Source organism: Camelina sativa, chromosome 8, assembly GCF_030686135.1.
Source record: "Camelina sativa cultivar CO46 ecotype springtype chromosome 8, ASM3068613v1".
Taxonomy (NCBI): domain Eukaryota; kingdom Viridiplantae; phylum Streptophyta; class Magnoliopsida; order Brassicales; family Brassicaceae; genus Camelina; species Camelina sativa.
In genome coordinates this window covers 24,717,322-24,743,304 of record NC_141887.1, presented here as the reverse complement: position 1 = coordinate 24,743,304, position 25,983 = coordinate 24,717,322, and the positions used below count along the sequence as shown (strand labels likewise).

Here is a 25,983-nt window from a genome sequence, read left to right as displayed (position 1 = left end):
GGAATTAACAAACTGTTATTTAATTTTCTTTTGTTTTATAGCTAAGTTGATGATATTTTTTGAATTTTTTTTTATCAAACTGTAATGGTATGGAAAATATTCAAACGCGGAGGAGAATTAATAAAAACATGACTTTCTTATGTAAATTTACGTTTTTTTTTTTAACTATACTTTGTAAATTTTGTAATGACCATAAGCATCGAATAGATGCATTTCGTAAAAGAAAAAAGAAGAATTAGAAAGAAAGAACATAATGCGTTAAGTTGGTTAAGTAGCAGGTTTAAGCCAAATGTCGTTGTTGCTCTTCATCATCTTCTTCTTCTTCCAAGTTGTAGTCGTCGTCAGACTCAGAGCTCAACGTATCTTCTTCATCAGATTCCTATTTTCAAAAGTCAAACGTCACCAAAAGTCAAAAACATATAAAGAGAGAAAGAGTTGAATACATTTCACATTTGGCATTAAATGATGATATACGTATTAACGGATTTTGGACTTTGTTATAAAATCGAAGTCAAAGTTCCTTTAGAAATATTTTTTTCCCATGAACATGATCACAAGTCACAACAAAATCCTCAAAACGTGGTACCTACATACTATTAATTCGTACTCGCATGCCTGAATCGTAATATTCACACCTCACATGCATTTTATTTGGAATATATATGGTCAAACATGCTAATAATATATTTATATATTTTTGTTACGTAGTAGTATAATATAGGAGTTTTGCGAAATTAAAATAAATTCGGTAACTTACATGATACTGAAGACGACGAAGAGTTTTTTGAATAGCTGCGATTGTTCGAATTATTATAAACATTGGCAATAGTATCCCAATGGCCTTTAATGTTAGTACCTGTAAAATATTTCATACATATATAAATAAAACATGCAAAACAAAAAATAAAAATATTACTAAGGATTTTAAAAAAGAAAATCTCTGAGTTAATGATTGGTTGTTTAAAAGGAAGAGTGTTTTTACCGTAAATACTGTGAATGGATACTCTTCGGTTCCATAAATCACATCGAATGTATGTTTCATCAGCAAAAGCACTGAAAGCTGCAAATAACAAAAAAAATGTATTACATTATTTATTTATGTTCATCGGTCTATGATTCTACCCAAATATAAAAAATTCAAGTTACCCAATTTTTGTTTATGTAAAGCAATACAAATGGATGGTAGTATAATGAGATGTAAACTAACCCTGATTTGGTAAAGGGTAAGAAATTATTTTGGTAGGAGTTGTGGACTTAGGTGAGACAAGGTTTTGTATAATGTGTAAATAAGGGCTAAAAACTCAAATTCTTGGCCAACCACCAACTTACCCAACCTATGTCCTTTATTTTTTTTTTGTTTGCAACAACATTCCAACCATTCTTACCCCAAATTAGCTATGAACTAAAAAAAAAAAAAATGGTAAAAGCTATGGAGGAGAAAAGGCATAATAATACTTCATAGTTCATACTAAATGGTAAAAAGACTATGAATCATGAAAAAATAGTGACAAAGATATATATAACGGTAACATGTACATATCATTTTTTAAAAATAAGTTAAAAGAGTTGTTTTATTTTCATGGTGGGGAAAAAAGAAACATTTTAATATCCCACACACAAACAACAACTTACAACAAAAATATTCACATTTATAGGCTTTGCCACATAACTACGAAATAGATTTGGCCAAAACAAAAAGAAAAAGCTATGAAACAGTAAGTAGTGGTTGCCATATCTATTTCAGAGCTCCTTAAACTATGGACTTTTCCCCCAATGTCTCATCATTTGTTTTTAACTAATTTTTATTATTATATTCATATATTACTAATAATTTTCTAATTATCCAAACTAAAAATGATCAAAAGAGAAGAAAACAAAAAAAAAACTTACAGTAAAAGTTAATGATCTGAAAAAGGAAGCTCCTCTATCAGCAACAGATTCACACTGAGACAAATCGGATTCAGCTATAGACACTAATCTTCTACTTCTTCTTCTTCGTCGTCCATTTACTCTGTTCCATTAAAACAAAACTAGCAAATTTTTAATAAATTGTTGTAATAAATTATTTGTAGAATATGAGTAATAAACTATTTGCAAGCTATCTATCTCCCTTAAACGCGTAAGGAAGGAAAGAATCAAGAAACCACGTCAATGGGGTCAATTTTTTTGCATAATTCAATCTATTTTTTTATTTGTTTTTTAAAATGCCTTCTTCTTAAGTCTTAACAAAATAATTAATCTATTTACCTGATTGTGACTTCTTCTTCTTCTTCTTCTTCTTCAATCACTTTATATTGTTTTGAAACTGCTGTGTATCCATCTCTATACACCTGCATGGTTTCTTGATGTATTCTTAATTTGCACTACTCGTTATATCTCAAAAAAAAAAACAAATACAATAATTAAAAGAGCCTAATTATCATATGGTTTTCCAACTTTTTATATTTTATAATATAATTCACTGAATGAAGGGAGAAAAAAAAGAGCCGCAAGTCCACAAGTGATTGCGACAATCAAATTATTATCTTTAATTCATTCATTATCGGCATGAAAATAATTCGACGACAAAAATAAACAATGAAGAAACAGTGACGCACTAAACAAATTCAAGAAACTAAAGAATTTGGAGACAAACAAAATATTAATATATTTTTTAATTATCTGAATACAGCGAAGCGCACATCACAAAAACTTTTTTTTTTCGAAATCAAGAAGCCAAAAAAAAAAAAAAATGATAATCAAGAAGCTAAAAAAACTATACCTGAAGACAGATTTCACAAGTTGTGTTTCCTTTTTCATCACACCAACGTTGTATGCAGCTTCTGTGTGCGAACTGATTTGATCAATTCACCAAAACCATCAATTTCGAAAAATTTGAGAAACAAGAAAAAAGAAAAGTGAAATGAATTGTATACCTTAACGGTGCCTGAACAAGCACAAGGAACTTCGAAGAAACTTTCTTCTTCTTCGTCATGACAGATTCTGCAACGCGTGATTCTCAGTTTATTTGAATTCGTCTTCTCGTCGTTCTCTATGAACAAAACCACATCTCCCATCATCTTTCTCTCTTTCTTACTGATCCTTTTTGTATTCTTTTGAAACTTTTCTTCCTAGCTCTGTTTTGTTATGTTTGATTTTGGTTATCTTCTTCAAGAAGAGTTTTTTTTTTTTTTTGGCAGAGAGAAACAGAGAGTCTGAAACTTTATTATATACACAGCTTTTCCTATCAAATATAATACAAATTTCCGATTTTACCCTTAGTAAGTCTCTTTCCTTCAAACTAGGTAATATCCCGCGCAAATGCGCGAATTGTTATATAGGACTCTCTCCGTTTCATAATATAAGATGTTTTAGAGGAGATTTTTTGTTTCATAATATATCATGTTTTCGAGTTTCTATACAATTTTTAGATTAATTTTTTATTTTATATTATGCAGTATTGTTTCCGATTGGTTGAACTTTTTAAAAGTAAACACTTCTTAATATGCATGTTTTTAGTTAAAACATTATATATTTTGAAACGGAGGGAGTAGAATATATTAATGGATTTAAATTTATTTGATAATCATAAAAAAAAACTTAACAAATTTATTTAAATGTCATTAACATTTTTTACACTTATATTTATTCAAATCATACAATATCAAAATATATAACTTATTTAAATATAATCATACATACATTATACATATCTCTTAAAGTTATTTGTTTTTTATTGTTCAACTTTAGCGATAATTTTCATTAGTATTTTTGAGCATTTGAGGTAATAAAATATTATTATTAATAAAAACAAAATTTTACTATGTGATTTAAATATATAATTTAAGTTTTTTCATATAAACTAACACATAACCTAAAATATTTAATAATTAAAAAATAAACTATTTTGAAAGAAAAAAATACATATTTCCTATAAAATCATATGAAGTGCAATCAAAGTTTTAAAATACTATTCCCAAAGGTTGTTTTTTTATATTTCCCTTAGTTTAAGATATATTGCTAGGTTTAGTTATAATTTTTAATCCTTGTAATAAAAGCTAGATAGAAAAAAAATCAATTTGTTTTTTATATAGAAAAATCTTTAAAGGACATATTTGAATTAAATTAAAATAGTGATTTTTATATCATTATATGTTGAATCACAAACTGAATATAATGATTATTATTCTAAAATAAATGTATTACAATTTTGTTGGATGTTAGTGAGAGTTAAGAAAAATTGATTTGATAATTATATTACAATTTTTTTATATTCCCCTTAATTTAAGTTATATTGCTAGGCTTAGTTTTAATTTTTCATCGTTGTAGTAAAATCTAGAAAGAAAATAATTATCAAATTGCTTTTTTATATAGCAAAACCCTTAAAGTACATTTTTGAATCAAATTTTAGAATAATGATTTTTATATAATTATATGCTGAATCACAAACTAAATATAATGATGAGTATTCTAAAACATATTTATTACAATTTTGTTGGAGGTAAGAGAGATGTAAGAAAAATTGATTTGATAAGTATATTACAAAAATTTCTTTCATGAGAACATTTGAAAATTTAAGAATAAAATAAATATACATGAATTTGTAAGAACTAATCAAACATCTAAAGTAAATAATTAAGATGTTTTCTTTAGCTTGATTCCCTTATTATGAGATGGTTATAACCAAAATATTATTATGGTCATCAAAATTTTATCATACATATTATAATACATATGTATTTTAAATCAAAATAATGTAAGTAAACAAAGAAGAAAAGAAGAAGTACATAAAACAAAGACAATAAAATTCAAAACAATGTAAAATATATAGTAAACAAAAAATATAATCAAACTCTTAATTAGGTTTTTAACCTATGCATGAAGATTATAAAAAACAAAGAAAATATTTAGGATTTAGGATATGGTGGAGGATGATGTGAGAATGGTTATTTATAGGATAAAAAGCGATGGAAGTTACATTTCTAAAATAATTAAATTAGAAGAGTTACAATTATAATTAATAGTGTATTTAAATGAAAATGAATGGAGGAGAAAAAGTCTATTCACAATTTATGTAATTTCAGTTACAATTTAATAGTAAAGAATGAATTTAAAGTATACATAATGTGTTGTTTAATTAAAAATAAATATTAAATTTTTAAAATTAAATGTCAAATGGACCAATAAGGAGAGAGTGAAACCTTACTTTTATGTATATATGATTCTAATAAAATCAAATTTCTTCTTTTAACGTTCTAATTATTCCAGTAAAATCAATTTCCTTGTTAACATGTTGTGTCTTTTTTCTTCTTCATCTAATTACAGAAATTATATCAAATAAATAAACAAATGATGACGGATCCATGATTTAACCCACAATATGCAGAGGAGTTTGATGTCAATATAAATGAATACATAATATTGAAATTTCATTCAAATACATTGCAAAAAAAACTGTTAATGAATCTTTGACCAACATAAAACTGGGAAAGAATCATCAATTCAACAACATTTGACTCCCAGTTAACATTGTTTTACTAGTTTTTTCAGATCATTTTTAAAGATAAAGACTTTTGAATTCTCTTATTTGGAGTTCATATAGATTTTTAATAGTAGTAGTTCATGTAGATTCATATATGTTGAAAAATCAAAAAAATATTCATGATATTTTGCATGAAACAAAGCAGGATTTAAATACTACTTAACATATTAATATTGCATGGCAGCTTTTGTCGTGTTTCAAGACCTTTTTTTGTTTGTTTAAATTAGAAATGATTGGGTTTATAGCAATGAGATATTGTGATTGAAAAAAAAACATTAAAAAAAAAAAAAGAGTTTATCAAACAAAACGCGGTTAAGTAAATAAGAGCTGGAAGAATGATTAATTCAATTTCGAATTTAAGAGTCGAGGGAAAAAGAAAGTTGTCAACTATGAGATCACACAAGTCAATATTTTTTTTTTTTTTTTGAACAAAAACGACATTTCGATTTAATAAAGTTTAAGGTTGAATATAAGCAAAACGTAGAGCCTCCTTTGCCAGGAGATTCTGAGTACGAGGGATGAAATTGAAAGATCAACAATTGAAATTAGAGGATAGAGAGAGGACATCGTGGAGAGTCCCATGAAGTTCCTTCTGATGGAGCTTCTGATTAAACGCTTGGACCAGCATAAGCGAGTCGGATGCGAAAGATATGTCTCTGATGTTCGATTCGAATGCAACTCCCACTGCTGTGAGAGTTGCCAACGCTTCGGCCATCAAAGGGGAGTTGACATGAGTCATCGTGGTAGAGCCTTCCCCTTAGATCTGATCAAATTGATCCTTCAGCACCCATCCTAAACCAGCTGTACCGTCACACCACGCGGCATCGGTGAAGCATGTTAGGGTAGCTCGAGATCGGGGGGGGGGGGTTGCGGGTTAGTTCTGGGACATTGATCGGATTTAGGTGATGGCAATTGGGCATTCTGCCATTCTTTGGCTCTTTGCATCGCAAGGGACAAGGTTTCCTCAGCAGAGACGATCTTCTTGTTAAAAATTAGCTGATTACGGGTAGTCCAGATAGACCAAAGCAGCCATGGGGCAATGGGGCCAGTCCCTACACCAGTTGGAGGTAAACAGGTAAGTTTATTAGCTAGATTGATACCTTCCTTTATTGATTTGATTGTTCCCACCCGTAAGGTGGATTTAACTGGGAGCATGGACCAGGTTTTCTCTACGAAAGGACATTGGAAGAGAAGGTGTAGGATAGTTTCTTCACCATCACAGTGAAGGCATTTTGCAGAGTCACTGACAGAGCGGTGTAGGAGGTTAGCACCCACTGGGAGGGCGTTGTGGGCTGCTTTCCAAAGGAGCAGCTTGGTTTTTGGGGAGGTTTTGAGGGACCAGATACATTTGTGCCAGTTGAAATCTTCTAAGCTGGTGGGGTTGTCCTGATACCTTGATTTGTTTTCATCCTCAGAGTTAGTGGACTCAAAATAGCCCGATTTTGCCGAGTATACACCATCTTTGGTAGGTAACCATGCTCATATATCCTTAGCTCCTCGTAGACTTGGTTTTAATAGCCGTATTTCTTTTTCATACGCTGGTAAAATGTGTTTGATGAGCTCCAAGTTCCATTCTCTGGTATTTGGCAGGATGAGATCTGATACGGTGAGGTTCTGTGTAGTTTCGGTGGGAGGGCCCATTGGGGCAAGTGGGGTGGAGACAGAAAGCCACGGTGTTCTCCATATAGGGATGGAGGTTCCGGATCCTACTAACATACCCAAATTGGATTGGAGTAGATCTCTACCCAGACAAATGCTCCTCCATCCATGAGAGGCTGATGACGGTACTTTACACTCCAAAATAGATGAGTTTCTACAATATTTTCTTAGGAGGACCTTGGCAAGTAGGGTATGTGGTTTTGTCAACAATCTCCAGCATAATTTTGCCAGTAGGGCTTTATTGAAGTGTTTTATATCTCTGATACCCGGACCACTAAGTTTCGTTGGTTTTGTTATCTTTTTCCATGCTAACCAGGACATCTTCTTCTTTTCAGGTTTTGTGTCCCACCAAAATCTTGTAAGGGCTGATTGGATGCGTTTGCAGAGAGATCCAAGTAGTTGGAAACACGACATGGTGTAAGTTGGCATTGCGGATAGAACTGATTTAAGCATGGTGAGCTTGCCTGCAGTGGAGAGAAATCTAGAGGACCAATTGAGAGCTTTCTGTTTGATGCGGTCAACTATCGATGTAAACAAATCCTTTTTCTTTCTACCAAACAGTTCAGGTAAACCAAGATAATTACCCTGTCCTCCCTCCTTTTGTATGTCGAGTATAGATTTTGCTTGAGCTCTCGTGAGGGGTGGTGTTTTCCCAGAGAAGGTAATTGAGGATTTAGCCTGGTTTATTTTCTGACCTGACGCTGCTTCATATTTTTGTAGTATATTTTTTAACTTGCGACAGCTTTGTTGATTAGATCGGATAAAAAACATGGTGTCATCAGCAAAGAGTAGGTGGTTTACTTTGGGGCTCCCTTTTGCAACTCTGATGCCAATAAGGTTTCCATCTTTCTGAGCTTTCAGGCAAAGACCCGATAGAACCTCGCTACAGATAATGAAGAGATAGGGGGAGAGAGGGTCGCCCTGTCTGATGCCTCGTTGGGGAATTACCATGCCTTTTGCTTGATCATTAATAAGGAAAGAATACAAAACCGTGGTAACGCACTGCATAAGCCATCCTATCCAGGTATGGTGAAAACCTAACTTTTCTAAGGCTGCCTTTATAAAATTCTATTCAAGTCTATCATATGCCTTACTCATGTTTGTTTTAACAGCCATGAAGCATCTCTTCTCAGCTCCTGACGACTTTAGGTAATGGAGAGCTTCGTGTGTGATTAAAACATTGTCCGAGATGGCTCTCTGAGGCACGAAGGCGGATTGGTTTTCAGATATGCATTCATGTAGAACAGGTTGTAGTCTTTTTGTGAAGAGCTTAGCGATAATCTTGTAGTAGACTGAGCAAAGGGCAATTGGTCTATAGTCATAGACTTTCTGTGATGTTGTCGTCTTTGGAATGAGTCTGACGTGTGTATGGTTTATCTTCTGTGCTAGGATTCCGGAAATGAAGAAAGCTTGGACCTCAGAAATAATGGCATCTCCTACATTACACCAGTTTGATTGAAAGAAGTTAGCTGAGAAGCCGTCTGGTCCTGGGGCTTTATCCGCATGGATATCAAAGCAGGCATTTTTTATCTCTAGTGGATATGGCAAAGCAATAAGTGTTTCATTCATTTCACTGGTAACACACGGTTGGAGGGCTTCTTGAACCACCTTGTTTCTTTCTCCCTCATGAGAGGTAAATATATCCTGAAAGTAATCAGAGATAGTTTTAACGATTTCCTTTTCCTCATAAACTTTGTTTCCTGAGGGTGATTCTAACACTGAGATATTGTTTATGGCTCTTCTGGTTTTTGTTGCAGCGTGGAAGTAACCCGAGTTCTTATCTCCAAGGGTAAGCCAGAGCTGTCTACTGCGTTGTTTCCAATACTCTTCCTCCTGTTTGTATCCTGACACAAGTTTTTGGTTTAAATTGTCTATGGTACTTTGACTCGCATCATTGTTGCACATAGCTTCTTCAAGTTGCTCACTAAGCGCTAGGATATCTTGTTTGCTATTTAATAACTGCTCTTTACTTCACTTGATAATAGCCACTCTACACAGGTGTAAACGGTGATCGATGGAAGCAGTAGGATCTGAGTTCCACGCTTGAAAGATAAGTTGACTAACCTCAGGATTGTCTTTGAATCTTCTGTCATACCGAAACAGGCTCTTTCTATATTTTTTAACAGGATCAAAGGAAGTTACGAGGGGACGATGATCCGAACCTTCGAATCTTAGATACTCGCTTCTGCTAGAGGGGTAAGCCATAACCCAATCACTGTTTGCCATTGATCTATCTAGTCTGCACCTGACCACATGAGAATGTCTTTTTCCTCTCCATGACAGGAAGTTACCTGTGTGCTTCAGATCATAGAGGTCATAGGTCGACATGAAGGTTCTTAGATCAGTGTAGGAGCCTTCTGAACGTTCTAGACCTCCCACCTTCTCATCACTGCAAGTGATGTCGTTAAAATCTCCTGTGACGAACCAAGGTCCTGATCTGGATTCCGCGAGGTCTTGGAGTTGATTCCACATGTGGATTCGGTTTGCTCTCTCCGGTTCACCATACAAAAAGGTCGCAAAGAAGGTTCTTCCTTTAGCTTCAACTTTAGTGTCAATAAAGTGCTGGTTGGAGTTTAAGATCTCTACATTCAAATTTGATTTCCAGAATATAGCAAGGCCACCCGCTGCTAGGGAGTGAGGGGGAACCAGATGGTGTTGTGGATAATCAAGCCATTGGAGTGTCTTATGGACTACATCATTCGGGTTCTTAGTTTCCATCAAGAACAAGATATCAGGGTAAATCTTCTTACGGATCTCCCTTAATCTTTGAACTGTTGTGAGGTTTCTGAAAATCTGCCTTTCTCTTTTTGCTTACAGGGAAGATTGTTATTTTAGGTGAGCTTGTGGTCGCTGGAGCTCTAGGGGGAGAGCTTGAATGACTAGGTTCCTTGCTCTTTTTTTGAGCAGTTCGGGACAGACCTGATCTTGTAGGAGCAGTTGAGGTACTCGATTTCCTTGGGGACCCTTGAGCAAAATTTCTTTTCTGAGTTTTTGCTCCTAAAAGCTTTTGATTCGATTTTGCTACTTGATTTTGCAGTGGGGGACGACCACGTCCTCGTTTAGACGATCCAGCTCCAGCATTATGTGATGCCAGCAGGTTTTTTTGGGACGATGTCATGGGAATTTGTTCATTCTAGAGTCCCTGACTAGAGGTATTTTGAAGCTGGGAGGAAGCAAGGTTTGATGCTTGGATAGAGTTCGCAATAGTTTCCACCATGTCTTCTTCTTCACTGTGTAAGACTCTCACTCTTCGGGCTGCACTTTCAATAGGGCCAGGACAGGAGATGTACTGAATGGTGACCTCCTGCAGCTCGTTCAGGATTTGTTCGCGGGAAGGGAGAGGCGGTAGTGTGTCAAGAGAGTCAGGAAACTGAGATGGGGGAATGGTGGTTTTCGCAGTGGGGGGAGGGGTTCTCTGGGGCTCGGAGGTGTCAAGGTTGCGTTCTAGGGGGGGGGGGGGGGTCTCCTCGCTCTTGATGAGACAGAAAGTTCTGCTGGGCTTTCAGCTGATGACATTGTCTTTTCCCTCCATAGGGTGGTACAAGGCGGGGGTTGAGAATATTGAAGATTTCTCCTGCGAAGATAAGAGGGATCCTCCCGACTATATGAGGTGTATGATCTTTCTCTCTTAGGCCGAGTTTTGGGGTGTGTTCTTGGGTTGCTGTAGGAGATTCTTCTTCCTGTTAGACTTTTGGAGTTATGGTTCATGTCATCAAACTGTCTTTTCCTTGAGAGAGAGTTCCACACAAGTCAACATAAACCTCGACTTTTCTCATCTAGTATGTCTATATGTAAAATAATAAGATTACTCTAGTTACGTACTTGTATGTCTTTTGATTGGATGATGTTTTCTTTACGGGTAATATGACTGCAAGAATAGTTACAAACCTTCAAATCACTGTGGTCTTTAGATCTAAAAACTCAAATTACACACTAAAGTGTAGAAGAATAATACATGATTAGGTTAGCTTTCAATTCATGCAAAAACTTTTTCTTGTCATTTCCTGCCTTTTTTTTATATATTTAGTATTTGCATGCATTTTTAAATAAATATTTGGATTAACTAATAATGTCAAACCATAGGATTGACTGGTTCAGCAACAAACTAAAACACACCCATCATAATAAATGCCAATCAAATTTCAATTTTCTTCTTTGGAATTGTCGATTTGTATACACATTCTTCTGGCCGGGGAAGTTCATTTGTCAAACTACTAGTAATAATTATTAGTTATATCAAATAACACGAATTGTAAGTTTTTCTTTTCAAGGTAAACCTGATTCATATATATAAGGAAATATATATCTGATTATGGATGTAACGTATACTATTTTTTCTCTTTTTTTGTTCAACACTTCAACCTGTGAAACTTATATAATATATGAAGTTGGAACTAATTTTGAATATGAATTGTATGATTGCTTTATCAACGGTCGCCTGGTCATCTCTGCGCTCAGTACACCATAAATTTTAAACTCGTGGGTTCCACTTTTATCCAAAAAAAATAATAATCTATCAGTGTACCAAACAAACAAACAATAAATCCCTAGTAATTCTTTTTTTTCTTTTTTTAATCTATTGTTATTTTATTTTTTAACCTGTTAACTATTTGATGTTTTCACGTAAATTACTTTACAATTTACAAATATTAAATAAAACATATAATTTCGTCATGTTTTATTGTATTAACTAAAAATCGATTTTAAAACATAGTAGAAACAAATTGTATAGCTTCTATAATTCAGTTATATATCTTTTTTGAAGGCAACATATGTAAATAAGTACTAAATCAAAGGTTTCTTTTAAAAAAAAAAGAGTATGCTTTTATGAAGATTGACCATACTAGCTATCAGATACTAACTATAGACATAGTACGTTTTTACTTTCATTATTTTAACAAAACACATATTGAAGATATTGTTAAGGTCAATATCCATTTTTGGATTATAAATTCGTCGATGATCCCATGCTCTGATGTTTTCTATCTAAAACGAAGACACAACCATATGTATATATATCAAAATATCACGACACTAGACAATTATCTCTTCATTTGTCATAATAATATTAGTAATTATCAGTATTGTTATGCAATTATTATTGTTATTATTATTCTTGAACAATTATATATCAAAAATATCATGACACTATATTAGACGCTGACATTTGTGCTTATCTCCATTTTGTGTTTGGGGACCTTATCCTTTCTACGTTGGATTTTTGTTGGGGGTTTCTATTACTAAAAGTCTAAAAGGAAACATCTAATTATAAAATTCGCCGACTAATCAATTTTTTTCTGGTAGATTCTTGTATTATGCACATTATTGATTTGTTCAACTAATAAAAAACAATACTACTATAAGTTAAATTGCGCAGCCACAAAGTATAAATATTGCTTGGTAGAGATTCTTGTCTTATTTTGTTGAAGAATATGTCACTAAAAATGTTCATTAGTATTATAAAAAAAGTGACCAACAACAAAAAAAAATTACTAAATTAGATATATCCGTTAAAATTGTACATAAAACTATTGATATCTAAATGGGCTTATAATTGGGCTTGCTTTGGACGTGAAAAGAGACACAGACGAGATCCATCCATTGTAAAATCCGTTTGTGATTTCGGAATCTGCACTGCTTGCCGTTTTTACTTTTACTTTTTCAAAATCCAGAATCCGAACTGCTTGCCGTTCTTCTTCTCGTCCCTTTTACTCGTCTTCTTCCTAAAGCTAAATTAGAAAACCTGAAACTCCCAATCTCTCTCTCGATCGAGAATAACTTTTGAGAGTTTTTGTGGTGGTTCGTTGTATGATCTGAGCAGTAAGAGACGAGTCAGGTCATCATCATGTTCATGGTTGATTGGTTCTACGGGGTACTCGCTTCGTTAGGGCTATGGCAGAAAGAAGCTAAGATCTTGTTTCTAGGACTCGATAATGCTGGTAAAACCACTTTGCTTCACATGTTGAAAGACGAGGTTCGCTCTCTCTCTCTCTCTCTCTCTCGATCCAATTCGTGTTCCTGATTTATGATGACAAGTAGTAGTTTCTGATTTTGGAGTAGAGATAGCTTTATACTTGGATCGATTTAGGTGTAATTGTTGTTATTGACTTATTAAATTGAATCTTTTAATTCGAATTTTGGGTAAAAAAAAAAAAAAAAAAAAAACAGAGATTGGTACAGCATCAGCCGACGCAGCATCCAACCTCTGAAGAACTCAGCATTGGGAAAATCAAGTTCAAGGCTTTTGATTTGGGTGGTCATCAGATTGCTCGCAGGGTTTGGAAGGATTACTATGCTAAGGTTCTTTTTTTTTTTTGAGATTTCTCTTTTATCTCTTTATGATGGTTTTTGTCAATTCTAGTTTTTATGAACCATGGGATGATTACTCTGTTTTCTCTGCAGGTTGATGCTGTGGTCTACCTAGTTGATGCCTACGACAAAGAGAGATTTGCAGAATCTAAAAAGGAACTCGACGCCCTTCTCTCGGACGAATCTCTAGCCAACGTTCCGTTCCTCATTCTAGGAAACAAAATCGACATACCGTATGCTGCATCAGAGGACGAGCTACGTTACCATCTCGGCCTCTCCAACTTCACAACAGGAAAAGGTAAAGTGAATCTAGCGGATTCTAATGTAAGGCCGTTGGAGGTTTTCATGTGCAGTATCGTTAGGAAAATGGGTTATGGCGAAGGCTTTAAATGGGTCTCTCAATACATCAAGTAAGACTAGTCTCACTCCCCCGCCCCCCATGCTTATACTATTGAACCTTGTTGCCTTTGCCTTTTTATTTTTTTTCAATGTGTTGTTGTAAGAAAATGTCTTAAAACGTAGTAGCTTCTCGTTTGTTTGATCCTTCGACTGGTTTGTTTCTTCTAGTGAATTTTTTCAACATTACATGTTTCGCAATTTATTCTCGACATATATATATATATATATATATATATATATATATATATAATTAAAATAGAAGATGAAAAAGTTGTTCTTTTTTATGTGAAGTTAGTTAACTAACCCAATAGAGAAAGAGATGTGTGGTTGACCAGTTTTTTTCACTTTCGTTTCACGCATTAGTCAATATATCAATTCCTAAGAAAAGTTTAAAATACGTGTGTAATGTAGATATAGATGTACTAGCAGCTAATGAGTTTCTCGACCGTTTGATGAAACTTTCAAATGAAATCAAACCATCCGTGAGATTACTCAACAAACCCATCACTTTTTTTTCCTCGTCCATGATCCCACCATTACGCTCTTTGTTTTGTATATGAATAAATTATCATTAAAGTAAAAGATGGAACCGTTTAACGAACTCAATACAAACCAAACCATTTCACGAGAATTGTGTGTGTGTGTGTGTGTTATATATATTTACATAGACACGAAGACATAGTTAAAAGAAGATCATTCTGATCTGACAATGGGTAACGTTGCCGGTTCTCGGGAGTTGGATGCGGCAGCGATGGCTGCCGGAAAAGTTGTATTATCTGATGGAAGAGTACAAAATTTAGAGGAAGAGACGACGGTGGCTGAGATCATGCTGGAAAATCCGCAACACGTGGTTGTCGAATTTGATCCGTCATCAATATCATTCAACAATCGCCACCGCAAAAACAACGACGCTGCAAAATCGGTGAAGAAAAAGCTGGCTCCTTTGCCGGCGGACAAAACACTCGAGCCGGGGAAGATCTATTTGGTGCTCCCCGCCAAAAGAAGCTATAGCGGTGCCACCAAATCATCATCATCGTCGGCAGTGCTGACGTCAGAGGAGATGCGGAAAATGCTATTTAGCGCCACGGCGATGGTAAGGTCATCGTTTAGCTACTATGAAGGGATTCTCCCTTGGTTTACTACTAGAACTAATAAGAATATTAATCCGGCCGCCTACGCGGTGGTTGCTGCTACATCGGTTGGAAGGTTGGAGGCGGAGATGGACGAGGAAGAAAGGCCGGAGTTTTTGAGCAGGCAACTGTCGGGAAGAGGGTGGAAACCAAGCTTGGATCCTATTAAAGAGAAGAAAGCAAAGAAGAAAATGCATCAACGGTTCTTGTTTTAAATACGGCGTCGTTTTATTTATATCATTTTCCAAGTAAGTATTTTGTATTTGTGTGTGTGTTTTGCGCTAAAATTGTAAATCGTTTCTATACGTGCGTGCGTTTGTGTCTGTACGCCGGTCACGAGAAACTCACGTGAATCCCAGAAACCTCTGTTTCGATTTATACTTGTAGTGACTGCTGTAGTAGTGAGTGTATACTATGCAAAACTCAACTTTTATATCTTCATTGTATCGAGGTCCTCTATGTGCCTATATTGTTCATCGTTATAGTTCTCTCGGCTAACAAACCTTTCCGATGACGCCTGCGCTTTTTAATATTGATGTTCTTGTGAACTAAACCGTTTTGGGCTTTTGGCCCTAGGTGTGATTGCTAACTAGAAAGTCTAGAGATATATAATATATAAAACATATAGAGAGAGAGCTGAAAAACGCACAAAGTAAAATAAAATACCATGATATAAAAACTATACCATTTCTTTTTTTTATCTATAAACTGATATTTTGACTTGTTAAAGGGTGAAATTTTTTACCCCTTTCTCACCGACTCTTAGACTGAAGGGTCATTCAAACGCTTTTTTCTACTAGTTTAATTTCAGTCCAAATACTTCACTGATATCCATAAAAAATTATAAAGGTGATGCTGATGCATGTTGCTTTTTCTTGTTGATTAAAGATCTAGAAAAAAACTTCAGACGTGTGTATAGATGATATACTTTGCATAAAGCAATGTATATGAACAGGGCAAAGTATCGGTAGAAAAAAAAAATTCCAAAGAATCGGTAAAAGGGTTACTGACATGCAAGTTAAAGTCGGACAAATTAAAACAGGATAAAATTGTGGTACAAAGTTAAATATGTGAATGCAAGTTATTTATTTACTATACTAGATTAAGACTCGTGATAGAGCACGAGTAGCACGGGTTGAAATTCATTTTATTTACATTATAATTTTTATATAAAATATAATTTATATGATTGTTTTTAAATTTTTTTTTTGGATAAAATATTATGCAATAAAATCATATGCTAAATATGATGACTTGAAAAATACACTTATTTTGTAAGTTTTATATTGTTAATGATTCTAGATAAGTACATGTGCTATAACACTGGTTAAATTTTATTTTATACAAAATTTTGTATATTTTTATTTTTAAATAAAATTTTAATATGTTGTATTAGTTTATGTACGTGGAGTTATTTCAACAATGTATATTCTACCTCATGGCTTGAATGTTATTATAAGACATAATATTGTGAATTTGGTTTTTAAAAAGCGAGTTATTATATTATGAGTAATTGAATATATTATTATACTTTTTGTTTTAATATACTTGGTTTTTTAAAATTCTTTCATATTATAGTGACATATTATTGACATTGCTATAACAAACCAATTTAGAGTGTTTATAGTTTTTAACTTTAATATCTAGTTTCAATATTTTTAAAATATTTCAAAATAAATTATTTAAAGTTTATTATATTATATAAAATTATAAAATTCAACAAAAGTATGAAATTGAATTTAAATATTCAAATTTTGACCCGTTACTCAGTAAAAATTTTAATTCAATAGATATTATTTTTAAAGAATAATATTAATTAAACTTGAATATTTTATAGATTGAATCTTTTATATTTGTTTTTAAAAATTCAACTTATGGTATATCCGGAAATAAAACTGTTTTTTAATTATAATAAAAAATTCAACTTATGATTTATTGTTTCACAACATAGACTTATATATATAAATGAGAGGTGGAGTATGATGATAATTAACAAATTAATATGTTAAGTTAGATATCAAAATATTTTATTTGATGAATATTTTAATAAAGAAAATTAATATGGTAAGTTAGATGATATCAAATGATTTTTTAGAATATTCTCTTTAAGATTTTTAGAAACAATAAATCCAGACTATACAAATAATATAAAACTTAATCTATAACCTATTTGTAACCAACTAATTAAAATTATATAGTTTACAAAACAATGTTGTGTATTCCGTTTTATTATATAAGAGATATGTGAGACAAAACTTTTGTTTATAATCATGTCCAGCTCAACAAACATTTTAGCGAATATAAGATCAGACCCATAGAGTCAGGGACTGTTTATGATAATCGAATGAAACTTTAAAAGCAATATTTTATGCATAAGAAATAAGTATCAAAATTTGATGTTGGTACGTATAAAAAGAGATATTTAAAACAGGAAAAAATACTAAAAGAAAAATATTTGTATTTTAGTCTAAATACTCGATGAGAGTTGGTTACAAGAAAAAGAAACTATAGGATCATAGAAAATTTCGTACATGGAATACAAAATTTTTGAATAAATAAGGCATAAAGATAATCAAGCCTCCATCCTTAGGCATAAAGTTATCTTCCTTCATTTCTTCATAAACACCTAAACATGTCTTCTAGTTTCAGCGTAATTAATTCCAACCACTACAAGAATTTGGAGTATTTATAGCCTCCGATAAATGCTATGTATTTTTTAAATAACGTTTTAATAAGCGCTATATTTACCAGTTGTGGCTTTACATAGCGGTTTTTTGTTATGCTACAATAGATATGTTTACTATAGCGGTCAGTTTAGCGTAATTATAGAGTTTATAATAGCATTAATTTTTTGTTATTGTTCATTTTTTACACAGAAATTTTTATTATAGCATTCACTTTTTGTAGTGCTATTAGTTATGATTTTTTTCAAATTGCTAAATGCGGAAACCTGCTTTATGTAAACGGGACCAAACATTTCTTGATGAAAAAAAGACGTTATTAATAAGCAAAGCCACAGCTGACTACGTTTCACACGAAAACATAACAAGTTATTAAGCAAAGCCACATCTGATAACTAGTTATACTTCACAAAGACAATGTTTCAGATAAAAACAATTTTGTCATTTGGCCAAGCCACTGTAGTACCTAATGCATAAGCAATGATCTCGATTTCTGAATTTGGTCTCCAGACTGGTGCATCTCCAACTTTAGAAACTTCTACCCAAACTTTGGTAGCATTAGCACCCAATGGAACAAAATGGACGACATTTGTTGGATTTGTAGAACAAACTCTGCCTTCTGCAACCTTTTCTCCTGTTCCAGAGCAATCTAAGAGGATGCATTTCGTCATTCCACCTTTGATGGTGTTGGTGCAGTTACTTAAACTAACACTAGTCTACTACTCTACAATCAGTAGTCAAAAAAATCATCTTAGATTCAATCACTAGAACAAATTATTCTGAAAATGCAACAATCCAAAATCGAACCACAAATCAAAGACAAAAATGTTTAGAATTATACCTTAGGTGATGAATTTTTTGAAACTGCACGTTCATTGCGTGATTGTGGTTGAATGAGCTGTATCTTATGTATAGGCCATGCGATGTTCTCCTCTAGGACATCACCCATGAAACTCTTGTCAATACTCGGTCTCCATAGAAAAGCGTCTTTCTTAAACACTTTACAAACCTTCAGAATTGCAGAATTTGGACCCAAAGTAATATTGTTGACCAGTTCTTTTGGGTCAGTTGAAATCAAACTACACTCAGCAATGAGTTCATCCTCCGAATTCTAATCAAAAATCAGGATCATATCATCTAATGCATTTGGTGCCTAAAGATTTAAAAAAATAATATATATTATTATAGATCATCTAATCATAAGCCTTAAATCTGTACAAGTTCAAAGGAAAGAAATTGTACCAACGAACTAGCAATCTTAATTCCATCTGGTGAGTCCATATTGTCCAGAATTATCTTACTGAATGGCCATGCAACTTTGCATACAACTGCGTCGCCAAGTGAAGTCATAGTTGTTGTAGGCCTCCAGAGGAATGTTTCTTTGTTTGATACAGACTTCACTGTAACAACTGCTGCATTGGGACCAAGTGAAATACGTTCAATCTTGTACATTGGATCAACAGAGCAGAATTCTGCTTCACCGACAACAATCTCAACCTCTGAATACCATTCCAACAGCTGACACTGTGGTCCTCCAATGTTAACAGTACTGGACTCGGTGTTGCAACTGTCATCAAGTTGTCTCAGAGAAGAAAACAAAGAAATGTTTAAAATTTTACAAGTTTACATGAAATTAACGAAAAACAATCTAAATATTAAATTACCTTTTTCCCTGCAGCTAAGCCAGGCACTACATTTTGTAGGTCTTGAACCTGGCTGAGCAATTCTGCTTGGGTTGCTTCAAGCTTTTCTACATGTGTGTCTCTAGCCTCTATGAATGCTAGCTTGGTAGCAGATTTATCTGCCCATTCCTCTAACTCTCCCAGATTTATCTTTTTCCAATACTTGACTCACAACATCATCTCGGATACTACTAGTAGAGTCCATCTGACTATCTATCACTACAAGAAAACAGCCTAATTTCCGACCACCATTTCCGACCAATCCCGTGGTCAGAAAAATCCAACTATTTTCTGACTAATTTATGACAAATTTTCAACAAAAATATATTAGTCGCAAATTAGTCGGAACGTTTTCAAAATTTTCGACCCAATCAAAGTAGTAGGAAATTAGTCATAAAATTTGGTCGGAAAAGTTGTAGTTGTCGGAATTTTGTCAAAAAAACAATTCTTTAATTTTTGGATCTAAAAAAACAAAAACAAAAAAAATTGGTAGGAAATTAGTTGGAATTTTCCTACCAATTTCCGACTAACATTTAATTATTTAATTATATTTTTATTTTTATTTTTAAATAATATTTGGTAGAAAATTAGTAGAAAATTTGCTACCAAGTTTCGACTAACAATATAATTATTTAATTCTATTTTTATTTATATTTTTAAATTATATTTGGTCGAAAATTAGTCAGAAGTTTCTGACCAATTTCCAACCAAATATTTAATTATATATTTATTTTTATTTTTAAATAATAGTTAGTCGGAAATTAGTCGGAAATATATCGGATAGTCGGAAATTTGTCGGAACTATATAGGATGGTCGGAAATTTTATGGTTTGATATGTTCCCGCTTTTGTAAATTTAAATTATTTGAATTTACCGCCTTGTGATTTCGGACCAATATCTGACGAAAATGTAGTCGGAATTTTTTTCCATATATACCTAATGAGTACTCACCCATTTCACAATCTAAACACACACCAAACTCAATTTGTATTAACATCTTCTTCTCTCTACTTTTTAAAAAAAAAAATTCTATATATACCTAATGACACAATCTAAACACACACCAAACTCAATTTCTATTAACATCTTCTTCTCTCTACTTTGAAAATAATTTTCTAATATTCAAAGTTTCATTATTTTTCTCCTCTTTTTAAATTATTTAGTATAATTTATGCAAATATATTAATTCATTTTTAACTAATTAAATTTTGTTTCTCATTTGAAGATAATAAATATTTAGTTATTTGAAATTTAAATCTAATAATCTTATTTTTGATTTTTTTTTCAAAAAATATAAAAACCGTCAGAAATTGGTCGGTAATATTTTTAAAAATATTTTTATTTAATTAATAAAATGGTGGGAAAATGGTCGACAATTTCCGACCAAATTCCGACTAATATATGAACTTTCGTCGGAAATTAGTCGGAAAGTTTCCGACTAATTTCTGACAAACGTTTCCGATGAGTTTCCAACGAGATATATTCGTCAACAATTTCCGACTATTTTTCTACGAAAGTTGGTTTTCGACCAGAGAATTCCGACTATTTTAAGTTGGTCGGAAATGTGTCGAAATAGCCTATTTCCGACCAATTTCTTACCAATACCATGGTCAGAGAATGGTGTGTTTTCTTGTAGTGTATTGTTTTTATTTTTTTCCTGAATCAAAAAATTTGAACGCAATCACTCTAAGCTACACACTAATTCAGTCCATATAAGAAGTTGATAAGTTCTTAAAATAATAGCTTCAAACTCTGGCTTAACAGGTCTCCCATCCGCATGTGTATGTCTTGCTACCCAGACTTGACTTCTTGTTACCTTGCTAGGGTCAGAACTCTTGTTCTTCTACAAATAACAAATGAATAAAATTATTAATGAAGTCACCTTTGTCTTTTCATTGTAACTAATTAATATAGTACGTTAATCTGAAATACCATTTCATGAGCAAGGCGAACCATTCCTTTTCGGCTGGTGGTGTGAGGTATCTGATTCCTCCTCAAAGTCCTATATCTTTCATTAACTGCCTGCAAGTATAACCCAAAATTGAAGACAACAAAAACTGCAAAAAACACTTTATACTATAGAGAATAGTTAACATATATACACAACCTTAAAAGACGTGGATGCCCTACTCTTAACCCAGTTTGTCCAAGCTGTCACAGATTGGATGTTGTCTGGTTTCAAGTTAAGGACATGTTGTTTACTCTTTGCTGATCGCACTTTGGTGAGAAGCTTAGACTTAGAAGCTCTCCATGTATACCCCATTTGTTTGAAAATACAATCTTTTTGCCAATCTTTTGACACATCGAACCTCGCCTATTGCACATTATAAAGTATACATAAACACTTTGTAAAAATATAGTTTTTGAAACTTAAAAAGAATACCTGGATTTCCTCATATAAGGTGTATTTCGTTTGCTCATCAACGTGCCTCCAATCTGACAGAGTATATGGTATGTGCTCCCTCACGAGTGGTCCAAGAAAGGAGGAAAGTGTGACTGATCCTTTCCCAACATGTTCACCAAGACGTGTAAATTCAACTTGAACCTTCTCCTCATGTTTTTTAGCCACTTGATTCATCTTTGTTGGTCCTCTTGTTTTCCTCTTCTTGGTTTCTGAATGCTGGGTCTGACAATCTTCGGTGGAATGATGCTCAGTCTGTGCTTCAAGAGTATGAGAGATAATTTCCTCTTGCAGTTGTTCGTGTCCTTCATCCTCAATCACTTGTTCTGTTGAATGTTGCACAGGTCTTGTTTCAACCTCCTCAGCATCCTTTCTGGAACTTTCAGCAACTTCTGGAACTTTCTTCGTTTGTCTGGCTTTTTTCACTTCGATGGGAGACACTTCCAACCCTTGCTGACGCTTGCAGAAGAACATGGTGATCGTGAGACTTCAAACCACCAATTGCAGGAGGATCAACTGAAACACAGTTAGCAATATTTGTTCGTGTCCTTCATCCTCAATCACTTGTTCTGTTGAATGTTGCACATGTCTTGTTTCAACCTCCTCAGCATCCTTTTTGGAACTTTCAGCAACTTCTGGAACTTTCTTCGTTTGTCTGGCTTTTTTCACTTCGATGGGAGACACTTCCATCCCTTGCTGACGCTTGCAGAAGAACATGGTGATCGTGAGTCTTCAAACCACCAATTGCAGGAGGATCAACTGAAACACAGTTAGCAATATTTGTTCGTGTCCTTCATCCTCAATCACTTGTTCTGTTGAATGTTGCACATGTCTTGTTTCAACCTCCTCAGCATCCTTTTTGGAACTTTCAGCAACTTCTGGAACTTTCTTCGTTTGTCTGGCTTTTTTCACTTCGATGGGAGACACTTCCATCCCTTGCTGACGCTTGCAGAAGAACATGGTGATCGTGAGACTTCAAACCACCAATTGCAGGAGGATCAACTGAAACACAGTTAGCAATATTTGTTCGTGTCCTTCATCCTCAATCACTTGTTCTGTTGAATGTTGCACATGTCTTGTTTCAACCTCCTCAGCATCCTTTTTGGAACTTTCAGCAACTTCTGGAACTTTCTTCGTTTGTCTGGCTTTTTTCACTTCGATGGGAGACACTTCCATCCCTTGCTGACGCTTGCAGAAGAACATGGTGATCGTGAGACTTCAAACCACCAATTGCAGGAGGATCAACTGAAACACAATTAACAATATTTGCACTATAGCCATCAGGACCTCTGAATTCAGACAACCTCTTGCAAAATTTTGTTTTCTCTACCTTTGAGAGCCAATAAGCAGCAGGTGGTAAGTAATTTTTCTTGCCACGTACTTCTGTGTGTAGATTGCTTCTAATCCCCATGTCTTCTAGGTCTTGTCTTGCTTTTAAGCCATCTTTTGATTTTGCACTTTGCATCATAATTGATAACATGGCATCAGAAACATTCTTCTCTACATGCATTACATCTATGTTGTGACGCACCGGCATATACTATCACATAAAACAAAACAAAAAATTATTAAGAACAAACATTTTAACTTAACCAACCCAAATTAACTGATATCTTAGCTAAAACATAAAATTTATATTTTTTTTTTAAAACTAACCTTCCAGTAAGGTAGTTCGAAGAGAATAGACCGCTTCTTCCACCTCCACTTATCAGAGTCTTCTTCACATTCTTCCTGTGAAAGCTCCTTATTATCACCCAAATCAGATCTTTTCCTTTTGCTTTTCTTCTCTAAGCGTCTTCTAAAATCATTTCTAAAATCTTTGAGTGTCTCAAATAATTCAGATCCAGTCTGAATTCTACGTGCTAACCCTTCTTCCACAGAATTATCAAACCATTTTTTTCCTTCACTAAGGATGCCCGGGTCTGAGCCGTTTCCTATTGCCCATATAAACATGTTTTCGACTAAACTTCAGCCATCTATATGGTGTATCCTTTCCACAGACATTACATGCTTGTTTACCTTTCACTTTACAACCAGCAAGTGTCCCTAACCCTGTATAATCACTGATAGTCCATAACAACATAGCTTTAAGTATGAAATTCTCCTTAGATATCGAGTCGTAAACCTCAATACCTTCATTCCATAGATCCTTTAGATCATCTATCAGTGGCTGAAGATACACATCGATGTTGTTGCTCGGTGCAATTGGTCCAGGAATCAGTAGAGTCAACATTATGTTTTCTTCCTTCATACACAATGTCGGATGCATGTTGTAGTTCACTAGAAATACTGGCCACGTATTGTACTTCGTGTTCTGAATAGAAAACGGATTCAGACCATCTGTACATAGACCGAGTCGCATGTTTCTCGATTCAGCAGAAAACTCTGGCCATTGATGATTTATTTGGGCCCAAGTTAATGAATCCACAGGGTGTAGCATTGTTCCATCAGTACTAGCATTACTAAAATGCCACCGCATTTTGATCACAGCTAGCATAAAGTGGAGTTTCAGCATCGTTTAACTTCTTCTTAAACTCTGAATCTTCTTTACTTTCAACATCCGCATGTTGATCTCCATTGTCGTTCCCAGACTGTAATTTTTCCTCATCGTCAACAACTCATAAGCTTCAAATTAAGAACTCGGAACATCATCTCTCTTATCCCTAATATCACTATGAAAACTCCATCATGAATTCCTCTTATACTTCTGATTCATACCCCTAATCACTAGATGATCAAATACTGTGTCTGCTGGTTGATGGCACACATTCCGACAATCAATACATGGACAAAACATGGTGGGAGGATAACCCAACTTCCTTGCTGCTGCATTAACAAACTCAGTTGCTCCTTGCTCAAACTCAATGCTATTTCTGTAGGTTAATAAACATTTCAAAGTTCAATCAAAAGTAAGAAACTAATATATAATAAAAAAATCAAAGGATATAACTAAAATTAAGATGAAAGTTCATACCTTTGAAGCCAAACCCAATACTTGTCCATGTTTCAGCAACACCGAAGCTCCCCGACCAAAGAATACATACATTTAATTTGTTATAAAATTATCTTCAGTTACATCTAATAACTAGACCATATCAAACTCGCAGAAAATAATGTGAGGATCTAAAGTTTGACTTACCTTTGCTTGAATCAAATACCAAAATCTTCCTCTGTAAAAACCAAAACAAAACAAAACCTCAAATCATAATGTAATAAACAAATCTCACGAAAGCACAAACTGAAAACAAAAACCCTAAAGTTTCTCATACCTTGGCTTCAATCGAACACCGACTGAACTCTTCGCCTGCCAAAACCAAAACCAAATTAAAAAAATCAATTCGGTAAACTGTAATCTTAAATCTTAACTCGAAATGAAATCATAAAAAATTTGAGATACCTCTTCAAAACTTCAATTGAACACAACAAGCTTCCTCTTATAAAAACCCAGAAAGTAGAAAAAAAATTAGTACAAAGCGGGCAAAAATCCAGAATCAATATGAGTATCTAAACCCAGATCTGACTAACCTTCAATTTATCTCTTCAGATATGAGTATCCAAATTCAGTCGTAACAATGGAGAAGAGAGATGAAGAGAAATTAATTGTGAAAAATATTAGTGAAAGAGGTGAAACGATGGAGTGATAGAGCGGGCAAAATTTTAGTGAAGGAGGTGAAACCAAAAAACTTAGTCCCAAATTTTTAGTTGCGAGGGAATACAGAGCGGGCAATATTTTAGCTTTTCCGCCCAAACATTAGACAGCGTTCAAGAGATTATTTGTGCTGTGTATAGTACGTTGACATAAAAGCATAACCAACTTAAATTATTGACTATTTAGACATAGCGTTTACACATTTGGAAACGCTATATATAAAAAAAAAAAAAAGATCATATCTAGCATAGCAGACCAGTAAAAAACGCTATACTATGCTACAAGTACCCGAAATTCTTGTAGTGAACCCTCCCTCTCAAATGCTTTAGTTGTGGCTTTTGACTGCTCCATTTGATATTTACTCTCATACATTTTTATTCATCAGCATATGTGAAATTGTTTACTTTCATTACTTCGCCATTCTTCTGTTTCGTATTAGTTTCCTAAAAATGGGTTTTTAGTGTTTAATCTTTTTGGCTTTTAATTATGGGTTTGATCCAAACAAGCTACATGGCATGGGCTGTCATGTAAATTTGTTTCCTCTCGTTCAAT

General features: G+C 33.8%; 4 protein-coding genes across 9 annotated transcripts; 2 read left to right on the top strand and 2 right to left on the bottom strand.

Moving 5' to 3' along the window:
• Nucleotides 1-117: 117 nt before the first annotated feature.
• Nucleotides 118-3,258, bottom strand: LOC104707894 (uncharacterized). Its single transcript, XM_010424340.2, has 7 exons — nucleotides 2,916-3,258; nucleotides 2,762-2,833; nucleotides 2,248-2,330; nucleotides 1,891-2,011; nucleotides 983-1,060; nucleotides 758-856; nucleotides 118-379 (listed from the first exon to the last, which is right to left on the bottom strand). The coding sequence occupies exons 1-7, from the start codon at nucleotides 3,057-3,059 to the stop codon at nucleotides 281-283; spliced, it is 696 nt and encodes a 231-aa protein (XP_010422642.1). The 5' UTR covers nucleotides 3,060-3,258; the 3' UTR covers nucleotides 118-280.
• A 9,314-nt stretch (nucleotides 3,259-12,572) lies between these two features.
• On the top strand, nucleotides 12,573-14,074 carry LOC104707893 (small COPII coat GTPase SAR1A). The gene is made up of 3 exons (XM_010424339.3): nucleotides 12,573-13,154; nucleotides 13,349-13,480; nucleotides 13,583-14,074. The coding sequence occupies exons 1-3, from the start codon at nucleotides 13,026-13,028 to the stop codon at nucleotides 13,901-13,903; spliced, it is 582 nt and encodes a 193-aa protein (XP_010422641.2). The 5' UTR covers nucleotides 12,573-13,025; the 3' UTR covers nucleotides 13,904-14,074.
• A 399-nt stretch (nucleotides 14,075-14,473) lies between these two features.
• On the top strand, nucleotides 14,474-15,459 carry LOC104707892 (uncharacterized). Of its 2 annotated transcripts, XM_087462472.1 has the most exons (2): nucleotides 14,474-14,981; nucleotides 15,095-15,459. In XM_087462472.1, the coding sequence occupies exons 1-2, from the start codon at nucleotides 14,598-14,600 to the stop codon at nucleotides 15,185-15,187; spliced, it is 477 nt and encodes a 158-aa protein (XP_087318598.1). In that variant the 5' UTR covers nucleotides 14,474-14,597; the 3' UTR covers nucleotides 15,188-15,459. The 2 variants fall into 2 exon arrangements, with proteins under 2 accessions (XP_087318598.1, XP_010422639.1); XM_010424337.2 differs by having other exon boundaries at nucleotides 14,487-15,459.
• A 5,547-nt stretch (nucleotides 15,460-21,006) lies between these two features.
• LOC104707891 (uncharacterized) lies at nucleotides 21,007-25,680 on the bottom strand. Of its 5 annotated transcripts, none has more exons than XM_010424336.3 (11): nucleotides 25,308-25,621; nucleotides 25,180-25,215; nucleotides 25,052-25,086; nucleotides 24,922-24,952; nucleotides 24,757-24,803; nucleotides 23,439-24,655; nucleotides 23,113-23,322; nucleotides 21,765-23,027; nucleotides 21,489-21,695; nucleotides 21,314-21,403; nucleotides 21,007-21,224 (listed from the first exon to the last, which is right to left on the bottom strand). In XM_010424336.3, the coding sequence occupies exons 8-11, from the start codon at nucleotides 22,254-22,256 to the stop codon at nucleotides 21,063-21,065; spliced, it is 951 nt and encodes a 316-aa protein (XP_010422638.1). In that variant the 5' UTR covers nucleotides 22,257-23,027; nucleotides 23,113-23,322; nucleotides 23,439-24,655; nucleotides 24,757-24,803; nucleotides 24,922-24,952; nucleotides 25,052-25,086; nucleotides 25,180-25,215; nucleotides 25,308-25,621; the 3' UTR covers nucleotides 21,007-21,062. The 5 variants fall into 5 exon arrangements, with proteins under 5 accessions (XP_010422638.1, XP_087318596.1, XP_010422637.1 ...); XM_087462470.1 differs by having other exon boundaries at nucleotides 25,180-25,209; XM_010424335.3 differs by having other exon boundaries at nucleotides 24,757-24,952; nucleotides 25,180-25,209; nucleotides 25,308-25,680.
• Nucleotides 25,681-25,983: the final 303 nt, after the last annotated feature.